Source organism: Protomyctophum parallelum, assembly GCF_964188405.1.
Source record: "Protomyctophum parallelum genome assembly, chromosome: 5".
Taxonomy (NCBI): Eukaryota; Metazoa; Chordata; class Actinopteri; order Myctophiformes; family Myctophidae; genus Protomyctophum; species Protomyctophum parallelum.
The window spans coordinates 8,261,050-8,281,176 of NC_139702.1; the positions used below are offsets into that span (position 1 = coordinate 8,261,050).

The 20,127-nt window shown below is 40.9% G+C and overlaps 1 protein-coding gene across 1 annotated transcript; it reads left to right on the top strand.

The window, feature by feature from the left end:
* Window positions 1-7,036: 7,036 nt before the first annotated feature.
* LOC310858601 (dnaJ homolog subfamily A member 3, mitochondrial-like) lies at window positions 7,037-16,545 on the top strand. The gene is made up of 11 exons (XM_083764782.1): window positions 7,037-7,139; window positions 8,388-8,524; window positions 9,188-9,271; window positions 10,154-10,369; window positions 10,529-10,681; window positions 11,332-11,479; window positions 11,612-11,676; window positions 11,822-11,950; window positions 13,241-13,356; window positions 14,556-14,650; window positions 16,253-16,545. The coding sequence occupies exons 2-11, from the start codon at window positions 8,441-8,443 to the stop codon at window positions 16,351-16,353; spliced, it is 1,191 nt and encodes a 396-aa protein (XP_083620908.1). The 5' UTR covers window positions 7,037-7,139; window positions 8,388-8,440; the 3' UTR covers window positions 16,354-16,545.
* Window positions 16,546-20,127: the final 3,582 nt, after the last annotated feature.

The following is a 20,127-nucleotide window of genomic DNA, read 5'->3' on the forward strand; positions in this document are numbered from 1 at the left end:
AAATCATGTTTCTACAATAAACAGTGACATTTGTAGCTTTTGTGGCGACACCTGAACTAGGTGGGAGATAAATTATTTCTATCCTTTTTTTTCTCCTCAATTTAGTCAATATTCCAATTAATTCCTTCACACATGTTTTCTCCTAGATACCCTGTCCAAACAACATTTTATTTATTTATTCAGTCAAATAAGGATTCTTGAACATTTTAGGATGTCTCCATCGTTACTTTAGACATCTGGAAGTCTTACCTTAGGCCTACAGATGTGATTATCCTGAAGGCACCAACCTGACGCCGTACTACAGTATTTTTTACTATTTCACAATTGAAACTCTGGCGCCATCTGCTGGCTGAGATATACTATAACTGCTCCTTGCTCATGCATGATTAGTTTTTTGACAAATATTTTATTTTATTGATTGATTGAATACTTTATTAACAATTTGCAATTAGTAGCCTACGGAGGTAAGATTTACAATTTAAAAGGATAACAGAAAATCCCTAGGGGGGGCGGGGGGGCATTTCTATGACCATTGAAACCTATGTAATTGAAGTTTTAAGTGAACTTCAGGAGATAATTTAGAAACTTGTCTGTTAGCTCTGACTGTGAGCTTTGAGTTTAAAATGAAAATACCGGAAGGTAATTTTGGTATCTTAGTTAGTGGTCTTAAGAATATCAATAAACATCCTTTTTGTTAAATATCTCTGCTGTCGGGAAGAAGCACTTAACTCCAAAATGTAACATTTTCAGGAAATTAAAAATATAAATATTTCAGGAAAACAAAGCTGCCTCATCAAAGTTGGTGGTGTGACTTTATATATTGTCAATAACTTCCATGAGAGGGGGAGAGGTGGTGGAGTTAGTTGCTTTAGCAGACAGTTTGAGGGTCCAATGGAGTTAAGAGGTTTTGTCCCAAGCGTTTTAACTACTTTCCATTTGTTCAATATTTTCGAAACAACACACAGACGTAAAGGGTGTTCAACAGCACTGATTTATGCAAAACAAAAATCCAAAACCATCATCATCATCATCAAAACATTTAGACATACACTGAGTTTGAGTTTGAATCTTTATTTCGGTAATTTTTACAAAAACAGATAAACAAAAATAGGTTTAAGCAATTTACATTGCTTAATTTATATTACATTAATTAGTCAACGCAGTGACTAGTTCTGACCGAAAAGGTATGGGCTGAAGCATAAAGCTTATTTTGCCACCTTTTTATATAATACAAATAATAATAATAAAAATAATAATAATAATAAGTCTGTGATAATTATCACAGTAGCATAATTTATGAAAACACAAATGGGAAAAAAAAGGAGTAATATCATAGAAATATTACTAAAAACAGAAAAGGAAAAGGAAATATAACAAAAGTAAACAGGATGTTGATTTACATTTGTCATTACATACTATAATATAATATATAATAATATAGATATGAATATAAATATAAACTTAAATATAATTATAAATAGAAATAAATATAACCATACTTATCTAAATGTCTATACATGAAAATGTATACATATTTGTTTTTGTTTTCTTTTTTACAAATATATACAGCCAAGCACCCATTCAACCGTTTTCTCATTTTGTTTGTTCTGCTGCTATATATGTATCAATTATCTTTGCTTTAAATAATTTCTTATATGTTTGTATTGACCTAGACAATTTAAGCTCGTTATCCAATTTGTTCCACAGTTTCACTCCTATCACAGTTATACATCTCCCCATGGTGTTAGTCCTTGCCTTTGTTGTTTTAAACATAGCTGTTCCCCTGAGGTCATATTTGCACACTGCAGTGCAGCTGCAAATAAATAAAAAAATAATACAAGTAAAGAAATAAAATGGTATTCAGTTCAGACCATAGATTTGCGACTGGACAAACCCGTTTAAGTCCTAAAAAGTCTACACAAGCGTTGGTTGGCTAACAAAGCGTTGCGCATGCGATTTGATGTGAGCTTGTAGGCCTAGGTCAGTTTTCGGCCTGTGTAGGTTGGGATTGAGCAGTACTCCTTTGTAGGTGATGTTGTTACAGTCAGGGCGTTGAAGACTAGACTGCATGGTCTCTCTGGTGCATACCCTCATTGTCTGGACTGATGCCATCACACTGGAAGAAAAATGACGGTCAATTAGTCATCAACCACCTAATAAATCAATCAATCAACCAGAGTCAGTCAGTCAGTCAGTTAGTTAGTCAGTCAGTCAGTCAGTCAGTCAGTTAGCGTATTGTGCTTTCTCTGCTTAACAGAAGGCATTTCCACCAGATTCAGATTCATAGTTCATACTCACTAGGAGCTATTGCCCACTAGGTGGGACATGGAGATGAAGGGATGCTCCAATGCTTCGCTGGGCCCAAGCCTCTGCTTGGCATCCAGGTGAAGCATGTTCTTCATCATGACCATGAAGACTATCATGTCCATGACTTCGTCTTCTGCCATCTCTGGGCGAACCTGGGTTTTAAAACAGGCTTAATTATAGGTACAACTCAGCGAAAACAACATCTTGGCGTAATGCATGATTTAACACACTCAGGCTTCTACATTAGAACAAAGATTGCACCTACATGTACCTTCATCATGTCATCCAGAGAGCTGAAGTTGTAGCCCCTGTTGTCCAAAGATCTGACACCTCTTTCATAGTAATACTGCTTTGGTGTCTATAAAAAGAATTAGAATAAATTATTAGATGCATTTTGATTTAGAAATTAAAGATGTATGACGATACATTTATGGGACATTTTTAATTGACAAACTTGGCCAAAGCAGTGGTGATGATGGTGGTGGGTGGTGGCTGGTGGGTGTATGTTTGCTCGGAGAATTACCTTAAATCTCCATACATAATCCCATTTGTAGAACATTCCGGTGTTAACTCCTGCATCCAACAGGTGTTGCGGTGGCATGCCCTGTGCCAAGATAATGAATCTCATCTAGAAAACAAGAAAGAATCAAATCAGGTTGAGTTAAAATATTGTTCTTGAGTGATAACATAACGATCTTAACTCACTATCTAAGACTAACATGGAATCTTTATTTTTATGAAGAGTACAGTAGGCTACTGTATATGGAGGCCTCAGAATTACATACTGTATACACAGCGTAGGGTTGGGGTTAAGATTGTGGTAAGATGCTCACCACATCGTATTCACAGCGACCCGGGTAAAGATGTTGCCCCATAACCAAAGCTGCCATGACGCAGCCCAGTGACCATGTGTCAATTTCATGGGAAATTGGGAGGCCCAGCAAAACCTCTGGTGATCTAAAGGTATAGGAGAAAAACAATATTCCATGAGAAATGGTACCATCTCTGTGGTCAATAATACAATATGGAATATGAGTGTTGTTCTTTAGTTTTAGTTTGGTTATTGAAAATAAAATGTTTGACATTTTTATTTTGATCATTTAGGTTATCCATGAACAGGCAACAGATTATGTTTTACATGTTTCTGATTTATGCATATCATAAAATATAAAAATTAATGACTTCACATGGCTGTATACTGATCATCATGCACAGTAGGCCTACTGTATTGTGTCAATGCACAGAACAATTCAGGATGCTCAGAATACACCTTGCAAGGTGGTGCTCACTGCATCCTTATTACTATCATTATTGCTATTATGTTCAGTGCATTGAAACAAACTGCCAACTGCGTAACAAATATTCTATATTTGTATAGGCTACATTTGAAATAAGCAGTGATAGGGTATGCTAACACAATTATAGTGAACTGCCATGCAGTATTCATTAATTGCTTGCTTTGAGTTGAGTTGAGGTTCTTACCTGTAATAACGAGTCTGCATTTTAAGTCCTTGGGCTTTTTCAGCCTCTGAAACAGTTATGGCGAGGCCAAAGTCGATGAGTTTCACCTTGAAGGGTTGCTCTTTCTGATTAACCAGCATGACATTTTCTGGTTTGATGTCGCAATGGATAATATGTGCCTCCTTGAGAGCTTTGAGTGCCACGAGAAGCTGTAAATATTCATAGAATCATAAATATATTTAATAATGTGAAATCATATTAAACTGGTTATTTTTGTCTCAACCCCCGCTCCACACGTCCCAAACTCTTCTCCCTTCTGGCTCCAAAACTGTGGAATGCACTTCCCATTGCAGTCAGAACTGCAGCATCACTCCCAATCTTCCGCCGTAGCCTGAAAACCCACCTTTTCAGACTCCATCATGGCCCTTAGCACTTACCCTAAACCCTTAGATAGCATTTCTGTTGGATTATATAGCATTTGATACAGACTTATAGCATGTTATGTAGACAGCACTGTAATTGTATTGTATGTAGTCATAGCACGCCATAGTACACATATATAGCATAGTAGTAAAGATGTATAGTTTATATGTATAGTGTATGTATAGTTTCACTATATAAATATTCCACTGTTACTTTCTTAGCTTACGCATGTTTCATGATAAATGCTTTTTATGTGATGTATTCCCATGCTTTGTTCTTGCTTAAATGTAAGTCGCTCTGGATTAAGAGCGTCTGCTAAATGCCTAAATTGTAAATTGTAAATTGTCTCTAAATGTTGCTTGGAGATTTAAGCATGAATATGCTGTGGTGCAGTCATGGTCATTCAAATACAGATAACAACGCTGATTTGTCACAATTCAAGGTTCAAGGTTTCTTTATTGTTAGGCTACATCTTGTGATAGTCTACATGAGAATAATAAAATTGTTATACCCATACACAAGTTATAACAGTAACAATAAAGAAACATTGAACCTAGAACGGGTGTCCTGAATTTACCTGTTGTATGATGGGCCTCGTCTCCATCACAGAGAATGGCTTGAAGCCTCTCATCTTCATTAAGTCAAAAAGACTCATGTCAAGCATCTCAAAGACCAGACAGAAATGTCCTTGGTGCAAAAAGTAGTGGTGGAATTGCACAAGGTTATCTCGGTTCAGACGGCGCACTTTCATCAGCATGGCCACCTGGTGGTAGAATTATGATTTCCATTTAAAGACAATTAGTCATGTTATTATTATTGCATTATTGTTATTATTATTATAGCCCCTATAGAGAATGTAATAAATCCAATAGGCTATGCTACATTATATTTATAGGCCTGCATGTGTCCATATAGTATTTAGAAGATCCTGAAAATAATATTGAACATTTTGTAAACTTACCTCTCTATACTCAGTATAACCACCTTGCCTAGGCTTAATCTTCATCATCTTGATAGCCACAATTTCCCGTGTGTATATGTCAACACACTTGAGAACTTTCCCAAAAGATCCCTTCCCGACTAAACTGTGCATTGCGTACCGTCTGCTGTACAGCGTGTTAGGTAGAGACGTCATCTCAAAGTTAAATCAAAGTGTGTTGCGTGTCTGCATTATATAGCAGCAAACTCAGGCATCAGTATCAACCTGAATCTGATTGGTCCGTGTTAGTTTTGGCTGAAACTAAACAAGGGAAAGGGGGATTTGCATGGATGCAAGGAAGGCCTTTGGCTGTGGGGTGTCAATGGATAGGCCTACACCTACATAAAGTGCATTAGGCTAAAGGGGGAGCTATGAAGACCAGCCACTCAACATTTGTTTGAGATTTTAATTAATTCAATTTGAAATATTACAGACTTTGAACTGTCTGCATGGAACAGAAGGAATATTAAACAGTTAAAGGAGAATTCCATGCTAGACGGCCTTCTTACCTTTATTTGTAGTCCCCACCAAAGAGGTCCAGGTGTTATTTTGTGCAAAAGTGCATTATTGGCTATTTCCCCTAACATAAGCTCTGGCGGGGGTTGGGTTTTTCTGCTAATTCGCTTATTTCCATTGAAATAAGTAGTAAAGTGTGCCGCTGATTTTTGAGCGATGGAAATAAGCGAATTAGCTAGCACAACAACCCAATGCCCCATTCAATTCAATTAAATTCATTGAGGGCTTATGGTAGGGGAAATAGCCAATAATGCGCTTTTGCACAAAATAACACCTGGACCTCTATGCTGGGGAAGTAACAACTACAAATAATTAAGGTAAGAAAGCCTTCTAGTCTGAAATTCTCCTTTAAGGTAACTATTGGGTAAAGATGCTTGTGTTTGAAAAGTACAGGGGGTCCATGAAGGGAATATTAGGCATGATGTTGTTCTTGGCTTTCTTACTGTAAATTGCTCTGGATTAATTTAAGAGTGTCTGCAAAGTGCCTAAATTGTAAATTGTCAATATAGGACAGAACTAATAATACAAATGAAAATTCACCTTAATGTATGACTTGGGTGCATGTGTTTGGTCCGACTAGTCATTCAATGCTCCGTCGGACCATAGTATGCCTCCCTTATGACTTTCTATAAAATAAAATATGTACACACACACACACGCACACGCACACACACACACACACACACACACACACACACACACACACACACACACACACACACACACACACACACACACACACACACACACACACAATAGGAGGGGTGGGTCATTCTAGGAGAAACTGCATGAAACCCAACAAGACTGGAATGGTGCACAAATTAACACATTTGGCCATTGGCCTTGTTGCATAATAATGACATGTGTATCTTTAGCTGGAGTTTCTCTATCCTATCCTAATTAAGGCACATTTTCAAGAAGAAAATAAATGGGAAAATAAAAATGAATATAAAACATTGTTAGGGGAAAATGCCAGTAGCAGAATCATAGCAGCTATATGAAATGATGTCTCACACTGCAACTCTCTCAATTATGACAATTTAATACTTTTTCTTTATGTTGTAAATGTAATGTGCCAGCACTGTTTTGGGCTTGTATTTAAGTAAGTAACCCACTAACCCAGCCTTTTTTAATAGTGACATTTTAATAGTTGTATGCATTTTCTCTCAATAACTCACAGTCAGAGCATGCGCATGCGCAGACCACCGCCAGCCTTTGACACTAGTAGTCAGTAGAGACGCAAAGATGGCGACCTCCACAGCCCGCTCTGTGACGGCACTTTGGCTGCTGACAGCAGTGTCTTGTGCACGCCGTCGGGCTTGTTTGCTGTCTGTCCGAGCGAGACACGGAGATGCCAACGCCACGACGATACTGAGGGCGCAGCCATGCCGGACAGCGGGCAGCCATAGCTCCTGGAGGCTCAGAAATGCCGTGACATTGCACCCATTAACAGGTGACAACAAGAGCAGGAGAGAGAGAGAGAGAGAGAGAGAGGGGTGGGCGGCTTCCCTTTAAAAGTTGAAAAACAAACGTCAGCTCGAGCTGGTATTATTGTTTGTCAGTTTGAATGGTTAATTGCCAATTTACCATTCATTTATCCTGCGTGGTGTATTATTATTATTTTGTAATGAGACCATGGCATTGACTTGAAAGCAGCTCAACAACATCTTCAAGTTCAGCAAGTTCAGTAGCCTTTGAGCCTTGATGCTGTATGTATGATGAAACATGCAGTCCTATGGCTGTAATGCAATTGACAAACAAGTGCTTAAATGTGTGTTAATGGTTTTAATATGCATTTACACAACTTCTGCGGTTCTGCCACTGTGCAAATTACACGTAGGTATTTTGTATAGTAGTTAGTTACCTAATGTAACTGCAAATACTGGGGAGATATCTTCAGTAATTTAATTTCTCTGTAGATTAAAAAAAAGAAAACTTATATAGGAAGTTTGTGTCTGTTAAAATGAACATCAATATCTAAATATTGAATCAAGCCTCTTAAAAACTGTTGGTATTACAAGTCCAGATCATCCAGGCCCATGCTTTCGTGCATGTAGTATTGTGTGTGTGTGTGTGTGTGTGTGTGTGTGTGTGTGTGTGTGTGTGTGTATTCATTCATGAGAGGTGTTGGCACCAGCTCTTCCAGATGAGAGGGATTATGTTTATTAAGGAGCCCAAAGGCATGGGATGAAACTGGCGCTGCCCTTTGTCTTTTAAAGCCCAAACCACACCAGGGGTCGGGTTGGGACAAGTCGTTTTTTAAGGTAAACCACTCCAATGCAACCTATTGAGTTGCATTGGTGTGGTCTACCTAAAAAAAAAAAGTTTTGTCCAACTCCAGACCCGACCCTTTGGTGTGGTTTGGGCTTTAAAGTGAAATTCAAACGATATGTTATAGATTCACCTGTCCCCTGGGAGATATCAACATGTCATCACCGTTATAAATTCACCTGTCCTGCAGGGAGATATCGACATGTGATGTCATCACTGTTATAAATTCACCTGTCTGGCAGGGAGATATCAACATGTCATCACTGTTATAAATTAACCTGTCCGGCAGGGACATATCGACATTTCATCACTGTTATATATTCACCTGTCCTGCAGGGAGATATCAACATGTCATCACTGTTATAAATTCACCTGTCCGGCAGGGACATATCGACATTTCATCACTGTTATATATTCACCTGTCCTGCAGGGAGATATCAACATGTCATCAACGGTCGTTCCCTCCACACCAGCAGCAGTGCCATGGCAAGCAACCAGGACTTCTATGAAGTCTTGGGGGTTCAGCGCGCCGCATCACAGAAGGAGATTAAGAAGGCCTACTACCAGGTCAGAGTCACAGTTATTCAAGGACATTAAAGTAGTGCCTAAATATTAAAAATTTATCTCTCGACACTCGACAGCAAGCACCAATAATGGAACACTGCAGAGAGAGAGAGATCTAATGGTACAATAGGAGACCAGAAGATGCAAACAACAGATCAAGTGATGTGTATTTGCTGACTGCGTCAACCAAAAACTAACATTATTTGGAGGTGGAGAGTGCTTTTCAGTATCTTGTTGATTTGTCTTGGTCCTGTCGGAAAACAAATTGATGAAAGCCAGATTTAGGCTTCGCATGGCAAGCTGCTTGTGATCTTGTAGATCTGCTCCTGTAGTGACACCATCGTATGAAACAATTTAACCACTTAAACCATAAACCTTTGGTGACTGGGGTCCCCCTACAGTAGGTCTTTTTTTCCCTAGTCCAGAATCTCCGGAACAAATTTCTTCAACAAAAATAGCAAATCAAAGCTCTCAATGCATTGTGTTGTGATAATTGTAGACTTGCTATTTTCGTCGAATGTTCACCACAGAATAGGGATGCTATTGACTTGTTCAAATTGTTAAAATAAGCATAAAGAAAGTTTTTCCCCCACTGCTGAAACAGTATGTATCACTGTGTAATACCGATGTTATTATTATTTTTATTTTTTTATTGACCATCTGCAGCTGGCAAAGAAGTACCACCCTGACACTAACCCGGATGACCCTGGAGCCAAAGAGAAGTTTGCCACGCTAGCGGAAGCATATGAGGTGCACAGCGCCATACACAACACTGTCAAGAACATGTCTTTCTTACAGATCAATTTAAATGATCATGGATCTGGTACATGATCCTCCTGGGTGGATGTTATTCCTCAGAGTAATCATTACCCAGCATTTCAGAACTGAAAACAATGAATATTGGCATTTTGACAGAAATGTATCTATACTTGTGTGGAAACTGTGTTTGCGAAAACACATTTTGTAAGATCAATGTTTCTTGACTAATACAGTACTAGTTTGATTTGATAAATTTTAAAGTTCAGACAGAACTTCTCTTTTCAGCTTTAGACATTCCATACCGTGGCAAGCACAATAACCTCCACATGTATGGACTCAAATCATGGAAGGTCCCTCAGAACTTACAGTTACAGTATCTTGTGTGCTCCTGTGAATCGGTCACAAGTAAACAATGTTTCTGAACCATTACGATGTACTTACTGTGTTGGAAAGTAACTAATTAGATGTACCTGTACTGTACTTTTACTTTACTTCAGTATTTCCTAATTACTCCACTACAATTAATATTATCCCATTCTGAACGGGCACCCATTTTGGTGTTAGCATCATGTTATGCTTTAGCTATTGAAAAATAGCAGATCTACAAGCTCATATCGCGCCACCGAGTGGCGCGATACGAGCTTGTAGGTCTGCTATTTTTGAATAATCGAAGAACGACTGACATTTTTAGAATCTGATCTCAGGTCAGAATGGGTTAATCAGACCATTGTGTGTCCAGTGGAAACCTCGTATGAATCTGATCTCTGGTCAGAATGGGTTAATATTATACATTTTTGAATTCCGGACTATTATACAAAAAAAAAGGAAAGACAAAATGTGAATACCTTTTCCACCACTGATGTACATATTCAGGTACTGAGCGATGAACTAAAGAGGAAGCAGTACGACACGTACGGCGCAGCAGGCTTCGACCCCAGCCGTGGCCCTGGGGCCGGCCAGCAGCAGCAGTACTACAGGGCCGGAGGCCCCAACGTAGACCCGGAGGAACTCTTCAGAAAGATCTTTGGAGAGTTCACCGCAGGCCGGGGCTTCGGAGACTTCAGCAGCATGTTTGAACAAAGGCCCGAGGTCAGAACAGGCATGGTTTTTTTGTTATCATACTGTCTAATACACTTTCCCAAAACAGTCAGTTGAGTATAACTTGGTAAGAATGAATAGATGCATTCATTGTCGACCATCTTATCCAACCATGTCCATTCTCACTCCTACCTCCTTTTCTTCTCTTAGTTTGTGATGGAGCTGACCTTTTCCCAAGCAGCGAAGGGTGTGTCCAAAGAGATGACGGTGAACCTGGAGGACGCCTGTCCTCGGTGTGAAGGGAAGGGCAGTGAGCCGGGCACCAAGGTGTCACATTGTAACTACTGTAACGGCACTGGCACGGTGAGTTAACCACTTAACAGTACATCGTATATGTATACTTACCGTACTTAGTTAACCAGTGTCCTCTTTAATAGGTTTTCTAGTATTTCTCTCTACACCAAATTTATTCTCAGAAATTCTACAAGCCCTCAACACATGCAACGTGACACACATTGAGAGCATATTTCACTGAATAGGGATGCCAGGGTTCAAGTGATGTTAAGCCTGATTCATACATTGTACAAGGATCTGACAATAGCGGACGAAGGCTGAGTCTCTCCCAAAAGCAGAACAAACATTTATTTTCACTTGTAGCTGATGGAAAATTAACCTGGTGTACAGGTGATATTTAATTTCAGAAAGCCGGCGGAAGAGACTTTTGAAACGGTTAAAAAATGCATCTCTGTTGACTTTCACATTTATCTAATATTGTACAGTATGTTATTCTGTTGTAATTAACAAACAATGGATTTATTCATTATGCCCACATTTACACCGACTTTTTTTTATCATCCAGAGTATTATATTACTATAGAACGTCCGTTAATTGCTTTATTTTTTAGATTGAACATTATGTTTTGAGTCTTTTGACATTTCCCCAAAATCATTAAAACATTACAGAACGTATCTGAATAATTGTTTTAATGATCAATCAATCTAATGTCTTGTAGGAGTCAATCCAGACGGGTCCCTTTACGATGCGCTCCCCATGTCGACGCTGTGGTGGGAGGGGCTCCATCATAATCACACCCTGCGTGTTGTGCCGAGGTTCAGGCCAATATAAGCAAAGGCAGACCGTCGCTGTGCCTGTACCTGCCGGTATGTTGGGGTGTGTGTGTGTGCGTGTGTGTGCTCACGTATGCTTACCCGTCTATAAGAGTTTATTCTGTGTTGTGTGTTAAATATTCAATCGTTTGATGTAATGAGATTGTATTTGATATCATTTTACAGGAGTTGAAGATGGTCAGACTGTCCGTATGTCCGTAGGGAAGAAAGAAATCCTCATCACATTCCGGGTGAGTTAGCGCTGGATTAAAAATGTAAAAAATGAAAGAGAAATTGCTACTCGTCCCTCTTTTACGATGCTTTGTTTAGGAGGTATTTGAGCAAATGACCCATTCCTGAATTGCCCCTGTTTGCTTGTGTTCCGTCCTTGGACAGGTCCAGAGGAGCCCAGTGTTCAGGCGGAGCGGCTTTGACATCCACTCTGACGTGCTCATCTCCGTGGCCCAGGCCATTCTGGGGGGCACAGCCAGGGCCCAGGGCCTCCATGAAACCATCAACATAGCAGTGAGTTAGTAGTGGCCCAGGCCATTCTGGGGGGGCACAGCCAGGGCCCAGGGCCTCCATGAAACCATCAACATAGCAGTGAGTTAGTAGTGGCACAGGCCATTCTGGGGGGCACAGCCAGGACCCAGGGCCTCCATGAAACCATCAACATAGCAGTGAGTTAGTAGTGGCCCAGGCCATTCTGGGGGGGCACAGCCAGGGCCCAGGGCCTCCATGAAACCATCACCATAGCAGTGAGTTAGTAGTGGCCCAGGCCATTCTGGGGGGGCACAGCCAGGGCCCAGGGCCTCCATGAAACCATCACCATAGCAGTGAGTTAGTAGTGGCCCAGGCCATTCTGGGGGGGCACAGCCAGGACACAGGGCCTCCATGAAACCATCACCATAGCAGTGAGTTAGTAGTGGCCCAGGCCATTCTGGGGGGGCACAGCCAGGGCCCAGGGCCTCCATGAAACCATCAACATAGCAGTGAGTTAGTAGTGGCCCAGGCCATTCTGGGGGGCACAGCCAGGGCCCAGGGCCTCCATGAAACCATCAACATAGCAGTGAGTTAGTAGTGGCCCAGGCCATTCTGGGGGGCACAGCCAGGGCCCAGGGCCTCCATGAAACCATCAACATAGCAGTGAGTTAGTAGTGGCCCAGGCCATTCTGGGGGGCACAGCCAGGGCACAGGGCCTCCATGAAACCATCACCATAGCAGTGAGTTAGTAATGCAAGTGTTCAGGCAGTCAGCCAGGACGGGAACCCCTTTTGGTGTTTTTACCAAAAGGGGTTCTTGTTCGTATGTACAGCATATAGCAACAACATTTTTGTAATTTGTTTGAATAAATATTTCTTGGGGATATTGTTACTATGTACAGCATATAGCAACATAACATTTTTGTAACAGGTTGAAAGTGGTTAAAGTATTAATCTACAGTAAATACTCTATCTGGCCATGTGCCTGCATGTCTGTCTCTGTTATGCTATTGTATCTATAGTGAAATATTTGCGTTGCTTACTGTTGATCAGCCTCTGTGTATGATATAGTAATATCTACATCCCAGCTGTGGTCTAAACATTAGCTATGCCTGTCAGACACACAGTTAATCTTACATCCATATTGTTTCCCTTTGCAATGCAGCTTCCTTTAGTCTCTGCTTGATGTTTACAGATGGACATGCAACTGATGTTAGACAATAAATATATTATGTCATAGACACAATGCTCATTTGCAGACTGTGACAGCAACACCTTGAACGTTGTGTTACTGTGTTTTTCAGGCGTGGTTCTGTTTTGTCTCTCTCCCCAGATCCCTGCAGGATGCCAAGCTGACCAGGTCATCCGGCTGCAGGGGAAAGGCATTCGAAAGATGAACAGTTACAGCTATGGTGAACACTTTGTTCACATCAAGATCAGAGTACCCAAGTAAGACATGTGCACACTTAACCCATTCTGACCTGAGATCAGATTCATACGAGGTTTCCGCCGGACACACACTGGTCCTGATGAACCCATTCTGACCTGAGATCAGATTCTAAAAATGTCAGTCGTTCTTCGATTTTTCAAAAAATAGCAGACCTACAAGCTCGTATCGCGCCACTCGGTGGCGCGATATGAGCTTGTAGATCTGCTATTTTTCAATAGCTAAAGCATGACGTGATGCTGACACCAAAATGGGTGCCCGGTCAGAATGGGTTCATCTCTTTCATTTCAACCCTGGCGGTCCTATTTTTGGGCATGTTGTTCTAGGTGACAGTTTTTCAAAGAATAGCTGTCTTTTCTTGTGAGCTTATAGATTTACTGTAGATCATTTGTCATACAATGAAGTACAGTATATAGGGCTTAATGTTTTCATGAGATGTTTAAAATGTAAATGATTTTTAGAGGTATTTATGCAGATACAAATGTCTGGTTAACCTAAGACGAAGAGAGTTTCAAGTTTTGTTCAATAAAATAAGTGAATAATAAAATACATTCAGCCATAGCCACTTGCCCAAATATTACCAAATGTGCTGACCTCAGCACATTTGTGCAGTTTTTAGCTTTATTATGGAAAATTGAGGTGCAAAGTCATTATCACATTAACACAGTGATATTAATGGTGGTAGCTCAGCCTCAGCATATCTTGTTTATGCTGATATCGGCTTATAACCATTAGGATGACTTACTCTCACTTAAAATGGTTAAAAAGCCCGGGCAGGGGTCTCGATGCGTTGCGTCGGGGCCGCTTCTTGGGGCGGTGGCCCTGCCGCCTGGAGGGGTGGCGGTTGCCGCCTTTGAGTGGAGCATGCATGGGTCTGCTCTTGTAATGATTTGGTGCCTATGATAACTGTTGTCTGCCTTTTTAATATATGTATCAATGTACTGTATGGATGTATTCCCTGATTGGGAGTCTATGAAAATTCGAAAGTCACTTGTCATTATGGGTCATTGTCCTTGTCATGTCTGTGTATATTCAATCTTTTTTATTTATAATAGTGTTGTGCCTGAGCTGTTTTTCAGTTTGTTATTATGTTCTTGTTGTGTAATGTCTGTTTGTCTTTAAAAACCAATAAATATACTTTATAAAAATAAAGGTTAAAAATTGTACCATTTCCTGGTCTGCTCTTGTGGTTCTGCTTCAGGAAGTTGACCCAGCGACAGCGCTCGCAGCTCCTGAGCTACGCCGAGGAGGAGACCGATGTTCAGGGTACTGTCAACGGAGTCGTTGTTCGTGCAGGTCAGACCACATGCGTCCCTCTTTCTGTCATTATACACACCTTTAGTATCATGTAGTCAGACAACTATTCCACAATCTCTGAATGCTACTACTGTATATACTGAGAACTGGAACTACACCTCCCGAAATCTGAGTAAGGAAGCTGGCATTTCCGTTCACGAAAATATATTTATATTTTATTTCAATTTCTGCCAAGCAACAAGCTATAAATTCTTATAAGTGTTTTTTTTTATATTTATATTTATTTATATTAGGATACATTTTTGTGACTGTAAAGACGAAACTGAAGTGGGGAGGAGGCTTCACTTCCGCTTTATCACTTACTCATGATCAGAGCTTCCGTGCTCCAGACTGTATGACGGAAGAATTTGAACATTGCGAGAGACTCAAATATTCTCTGTGTCACACGCTGGCATTCTGATCTCTCAGCTGTACACCATAATCACATTGTTTTCCCTTCCAGTGAATAACAATGTGATGTGCCGATCTCCAATTAGCCCTATATACCTGTACATGATACCGTACAACAAATTGTGAAAATAGACAATCTACAAGCTCACAAGGCATTGCATGGTGACGCATTGTGAGCTTGCACTTAAGCTATTTTCACTATAAAATATTTTGAAATCTTTAAAAAGAAAAGAAAAAAACAAAATGGGGACACCAGGGTTAATTTTTGTCTTGTGCGATATGATTGAGAGACCTTTTTAAAAGGTCTACACTGGACAAATTCCAAAAAAACCCCCACATGTGCACTGTGCACTAGCCTGATTATCGTCTTGAAGCATGAAGCTTCAGTCTGCAGTCCACTCACTGATCTGGGGCCAGGCTAAGTGTGTGACCAACCCAATCTCACCCTAACACTAACACGGATTGGCAATTCCTTACATACACTAATAGAAAACCCAGAAATCCGTGCATATTACACTGAAATCCTCCCCATAGACTGCGAAGGAGGGGCGCCGCCTCAAGCGAACATGAGCAACGAGAGCCATCGCCAAGCGAGCGCGTTGCTGTGGCGAACCCGATAGGCACAGAACCGTAAATAATGTTGTGGGGAGTGCATTTCCCCAACTGAGTTAATGGGGTGAAAGCCACGTCTCCATTGCGATCTAAACAGTAGTAGTGTAATATGTACGCGTTTTCTAGTAATGTACTGTATGTACGGAATTGCCAGTCTGTGTTATTCCACCGTGTTGATGGCCTCGTGTGACAGTATTGAATACTGGTAGTCTATTGCTCATGCAGTGTGTGTTTGTGTCCAGGTGGGGGCAGCAGTGTGACTGTCTCAGTATTGAATACTGGTAGTCTATTGCTCATGCAGTGTGTGTGAGTTGCTGTGATAGGAGAAGGATATCAAATGGAACACAACCACCGTAAAGACTAATCATTGTGTATATGCCTGCACTATACCTGCATCGAGTGATCTTGAACATAGAAGTTGATCTATTGAAGAATCTGACAAAGTACATAATTTTTGTTTTTGTTTTGATTGTATTGCTGTATTGTTGTACTGTTCTTTCTGCTTTGGCAATGTAAACGTATGTTTTCTCATGCCAATAAAGCCCTTTGAATTGAATTGAATTGTGTGTTTGTGTCCAGGTGGGGGCAGCAGTGCCACAGGGCAGAGCAGAGCCGAAGGGGATCAAGAGAAGCAACAGGAGGATGGCTTCTTCACTAAAATAAAGAAAATGTTTAGTTGACATCATAAAGGTGGGAGCCTTCAATGCGCCCACAACCATCATTTGAGTTGTACATTAAAATGTTCTTTTCAGTGAGCAACGGTCAGTTGTAGTAGATTTATATGTTATGTTAAACAACAGTCATTTATATAAAGAGTAAACTTACTATTGCTGATCATTTTACAATCTGGGCTGAATTTGTGGAGAGCACCTTATTGCTTTTATTATTTATTGTGTGCTGTAAGTACTTCTGTCTTCAGTCTAAGACAAGTCATGTGAATAAATCATTTAAACATTTCAGTTGTGTTGAAACTGTGCTTGTATTTGCCGTTTTCTCCTTCAGCAATAATATGGTAAATGAAGAGCTGGGCCCGAGCTGAAGAGGTGGTTCTATGCGTTGATACATTCAGTCTCACACTATGGTTATCAAACAGGCCACAAAGAAGCTGTGGTCAGCTTCTCACTCACTGGGTCCAAAGGGGCTCCTGAAAGAGATGCAAGATGCATGGCAATGGAATACCGTGGGGATCAAGAGAACATGCTGGCGGGGCAGAGGTAAAACACTGGCCACGTGGTGGGACATCTAGGAGGTGTAGACGTAGTTTAACCCATTCTGACCTGAGATCAGATTCATACGAGGTTTCCACTGGACACACACTGGTCTGATTAACCCATTCTGACCTGAGATCAGATTCTAAAAATGTCAGTCGTTCGATTAAAAAAAAATAGCAGACCTACAAGCTCGTATCGCGCCACTCGGTGGCGCGATATGAGCTTGTAGATCTGCTATTTTTAAATAGCTAAAGCATAACATGATGCTGACACCAAAATGGGTGCCCGTTCAGAATGTGTTAACACTGGCCCAGATGCAGATTAATTCAAGCCGCTGTATGGCTTCTTTAATGAACTTATGTCCTTTTTGGTTCCAAGAATATAAGTGCACCATTACTTCAAATGTGACACTGAAAATGCCTAATGAAATTTGATTGTGTTAAAGTATGTGAATACCAGTGTCGGATTAAGGGGGGGGGGGGGGAATATATGTACTGTGGAAACTATATAATGTATATAGCTTTCCAAAATAAAAACTGGCAAACAGGATTTAAAACCTAATAATTGGAACTAAACCGAATTTGAAATCAAAAAGAAAAGTTATGAACATTTAATGTTTTTATGAGGTTGTGGTCCCACCTTATTGTGTTAAGTGTATGACAAACAATGTTATGGACGGGAAAATGTATTGTAAACACGGTAGTAATACTGTGTTTTCATGAGATGTTTAAAAACCGAGTTTAGCAAACTGTTTTTACAGACAATATAACATCAGTAATTAAAAGCTATCAAGATAAACAATAGGCCAGACATGCACTGTGTACTTGTAGATAATGTACTGTCACTGTACAAATGCAACACAGTTTGAAATTATATACACACTTGTATGGAAAATGTTATTTTCTTAAAAAAGCAATTTAAAACATTGCACCTATAAGCTCCTAAATGGCAAAATATATATTACTGTACTGTTGAAACTCCCAACAGCACGCAACGGCTAACCCAGTGATTTTAGGAGTAGTCCGTTGTGCTGGTCAGGTCCAGAATACAGTAGGCTATGTTTCTTGTTTCATTAACTCCAAAGTAGGGATGTCCCGATCACGTTTTCTTTACTCCCGATCCGATTCCGATCATTTGATTTTGAGCATCTGCCGATACCGATTTATATCCCCCCCGATCTGATATTTATATTTTATAGTTTATGCCATAAAACAATAGTACAATATCCCAAATCTCTGACAATTTCCAGTCTAATATCATGCTATGGATATGATATTGATACTAGGGATGTCCCAATCACGTTGTTTGGCTCCCGATCTGATTTCCGATCATTTGAAAATGACGTGATCGGCCCCGATCACCCGATCCGATCGGGACAACCCTACTCCAAAGTGTGATGAAGTTGGACAAAAAACAAATCCTCTTGAAAATACTTTAACTAGGAACTGACATTCAAACCCCATTACTTGAGTTTAACAGTAGATGGCAGTGCCTATATAGTCAGTAAAGTTAACTGTTTACCCATGGCCAGCATGAGTCTAATTTTCACCCATTTGTTTCCGATTTGTACAGTTATGCATATTGTTATATACAGTAAGTAAGCGTTGCCGAGCCATGAGGCCTAATTACTGGACCCTCGTCTGGTACTGACAGACAGGTAGTGTGTGCAGGCTGGGTGGTGTGTGGTTCTGACAGACAGGTAGTGTGTGCAGGCTGGGTGGTGTTTGATAATCCGGTTGAAGTATTCCTTCGGTACGGCGACTGCCGTCGAGACAAAATAACGTGCCTACTGCAGCAAGGCTGACCTTGCTGCCGCCGAGATGTCTCTCGTAGCCTATCTATAAAGTATGCTACAGTTCAGGCAGTACACACTACAAATCAAGTACACTGTATCTCAAGTTCAAGTACACAGACATGGGCAACTCATGATTATAACTAGAAAAAGTGCCCTTCTGGGCACAGGTCTCCACCAGGATGAGCAGATGTGAAAAATTCCAGGCAAAGGTTTTTCCTTGGCCTCTAGGGAGTTGGCACACAAAGTTATCCACAGATCCGTGCAGTTAGAGGTAAAAACACTTTTCGGCCAGTTATAGCGCCACCTTGAGGCTGAGTTGAAATTGTTCATGTGGCATTTCGTCCTCGGCCTAGTGGGAATGTGGGTGCACAATTTCACGGAAATCACGCGATGTGTTCATGATTTGCAGCATTTTGTTTGAAACTGAGCACTCCTGTGAACTTTGGAAGCCAATCTTAACCAATCAGGATGTAGTCTGAGAAATCTGAAAGACCGGTTTTGTTGACTGTGTACCAATTTGCGCGATGTTTGGACAAAATCTGTAGGTGTACTGTGCAAAAACTTGTTTTGCACAAAGCGGCCTCCTCGCTATAACAGGCCGTTCTGGAAAGTTTGAGGCAGAGGTTCATCGTTGGCATCCAGGGAGTGTGTGTGCAAAATTTGGCATCGACCGGGTTAACGGTGGCCGAGATTAGCTGCTCACGGACACACACACGGACACACGGACACACGGACGGACGGAGTGCAAAACATACTCTCCCCCCATGCCTTCTGCCTGGTGGAGACAACAAGGCCCATAGTCTCCTGTTTCTGTAGTGTGAGGCAGCACAAGTACACCTCCCTGGACATGATGTACAAGTACACCTCCCTGGACATGATGTACAAGTACACCTCCCTGGACATGATGTACAAGTACACCTCCCTGGACATGATGTACAAGTACACCTCCCTGGACATGATGCACAAGTACACCTCCCTGGACATGATGTACAAGTACACCTCCCTGCCGCCTGGACATGACGCTAGTGTGTCGCTGGGATATTGTTATATATTGTATGTTTATTATACTGTTTCTGGACAGATTCTATTGTGCGAGTCGGTAAGCCGATGTTGTAAACGTAAAAAGGGGGTTTTCCTGAAAGCTAAGGTCAGTCCTCGGAGGAGGTAGCCTCGGTCCCAGGCTTACTTATCTGCGGAGGAGGTAGTGCCAATGAAAATTGGTGGATTTAAATCTGAAATTGCTTACATGTAGAGCAATGGCTTAACGGCATAACGACATTTTGTGTGGTTACACAGTACAGTTTGTTTCTCTTCACATGTGGTTTACACTGGAAAGGAAACGGTAACGGGTGCATTTAACTTTACGGGTACATTTAACTCGGTGCTACTCAGTGCATACTTTGTGAAGAGCCCTCTAATCACCGGCTTTTGCAATAGCATCTTTGTGT

Coding starts and splice junctions, on each gene's coding strand:
- LOC310858601 (XM_083764782.1), top strand. CDS start 8,441: ATGGCAAGCAACCAGGACTTCTATGAAGTCTTGGGGGTTCAGCGCGCC. Junction 9,272..10,153: donor CGCTAGCGGAAGCATATGAG/GTGCACAGCGCC, acceptor GTACATATTCAG/GTACTGAGCGATGAACTAAA. Junction 11,480..11,611: donor CGCTGTGCCTGTACCTGCCG/GTATGTTGGGGT, acceptor ATCATTTTACAG/GAGTTGAAGATGGTCAGACT.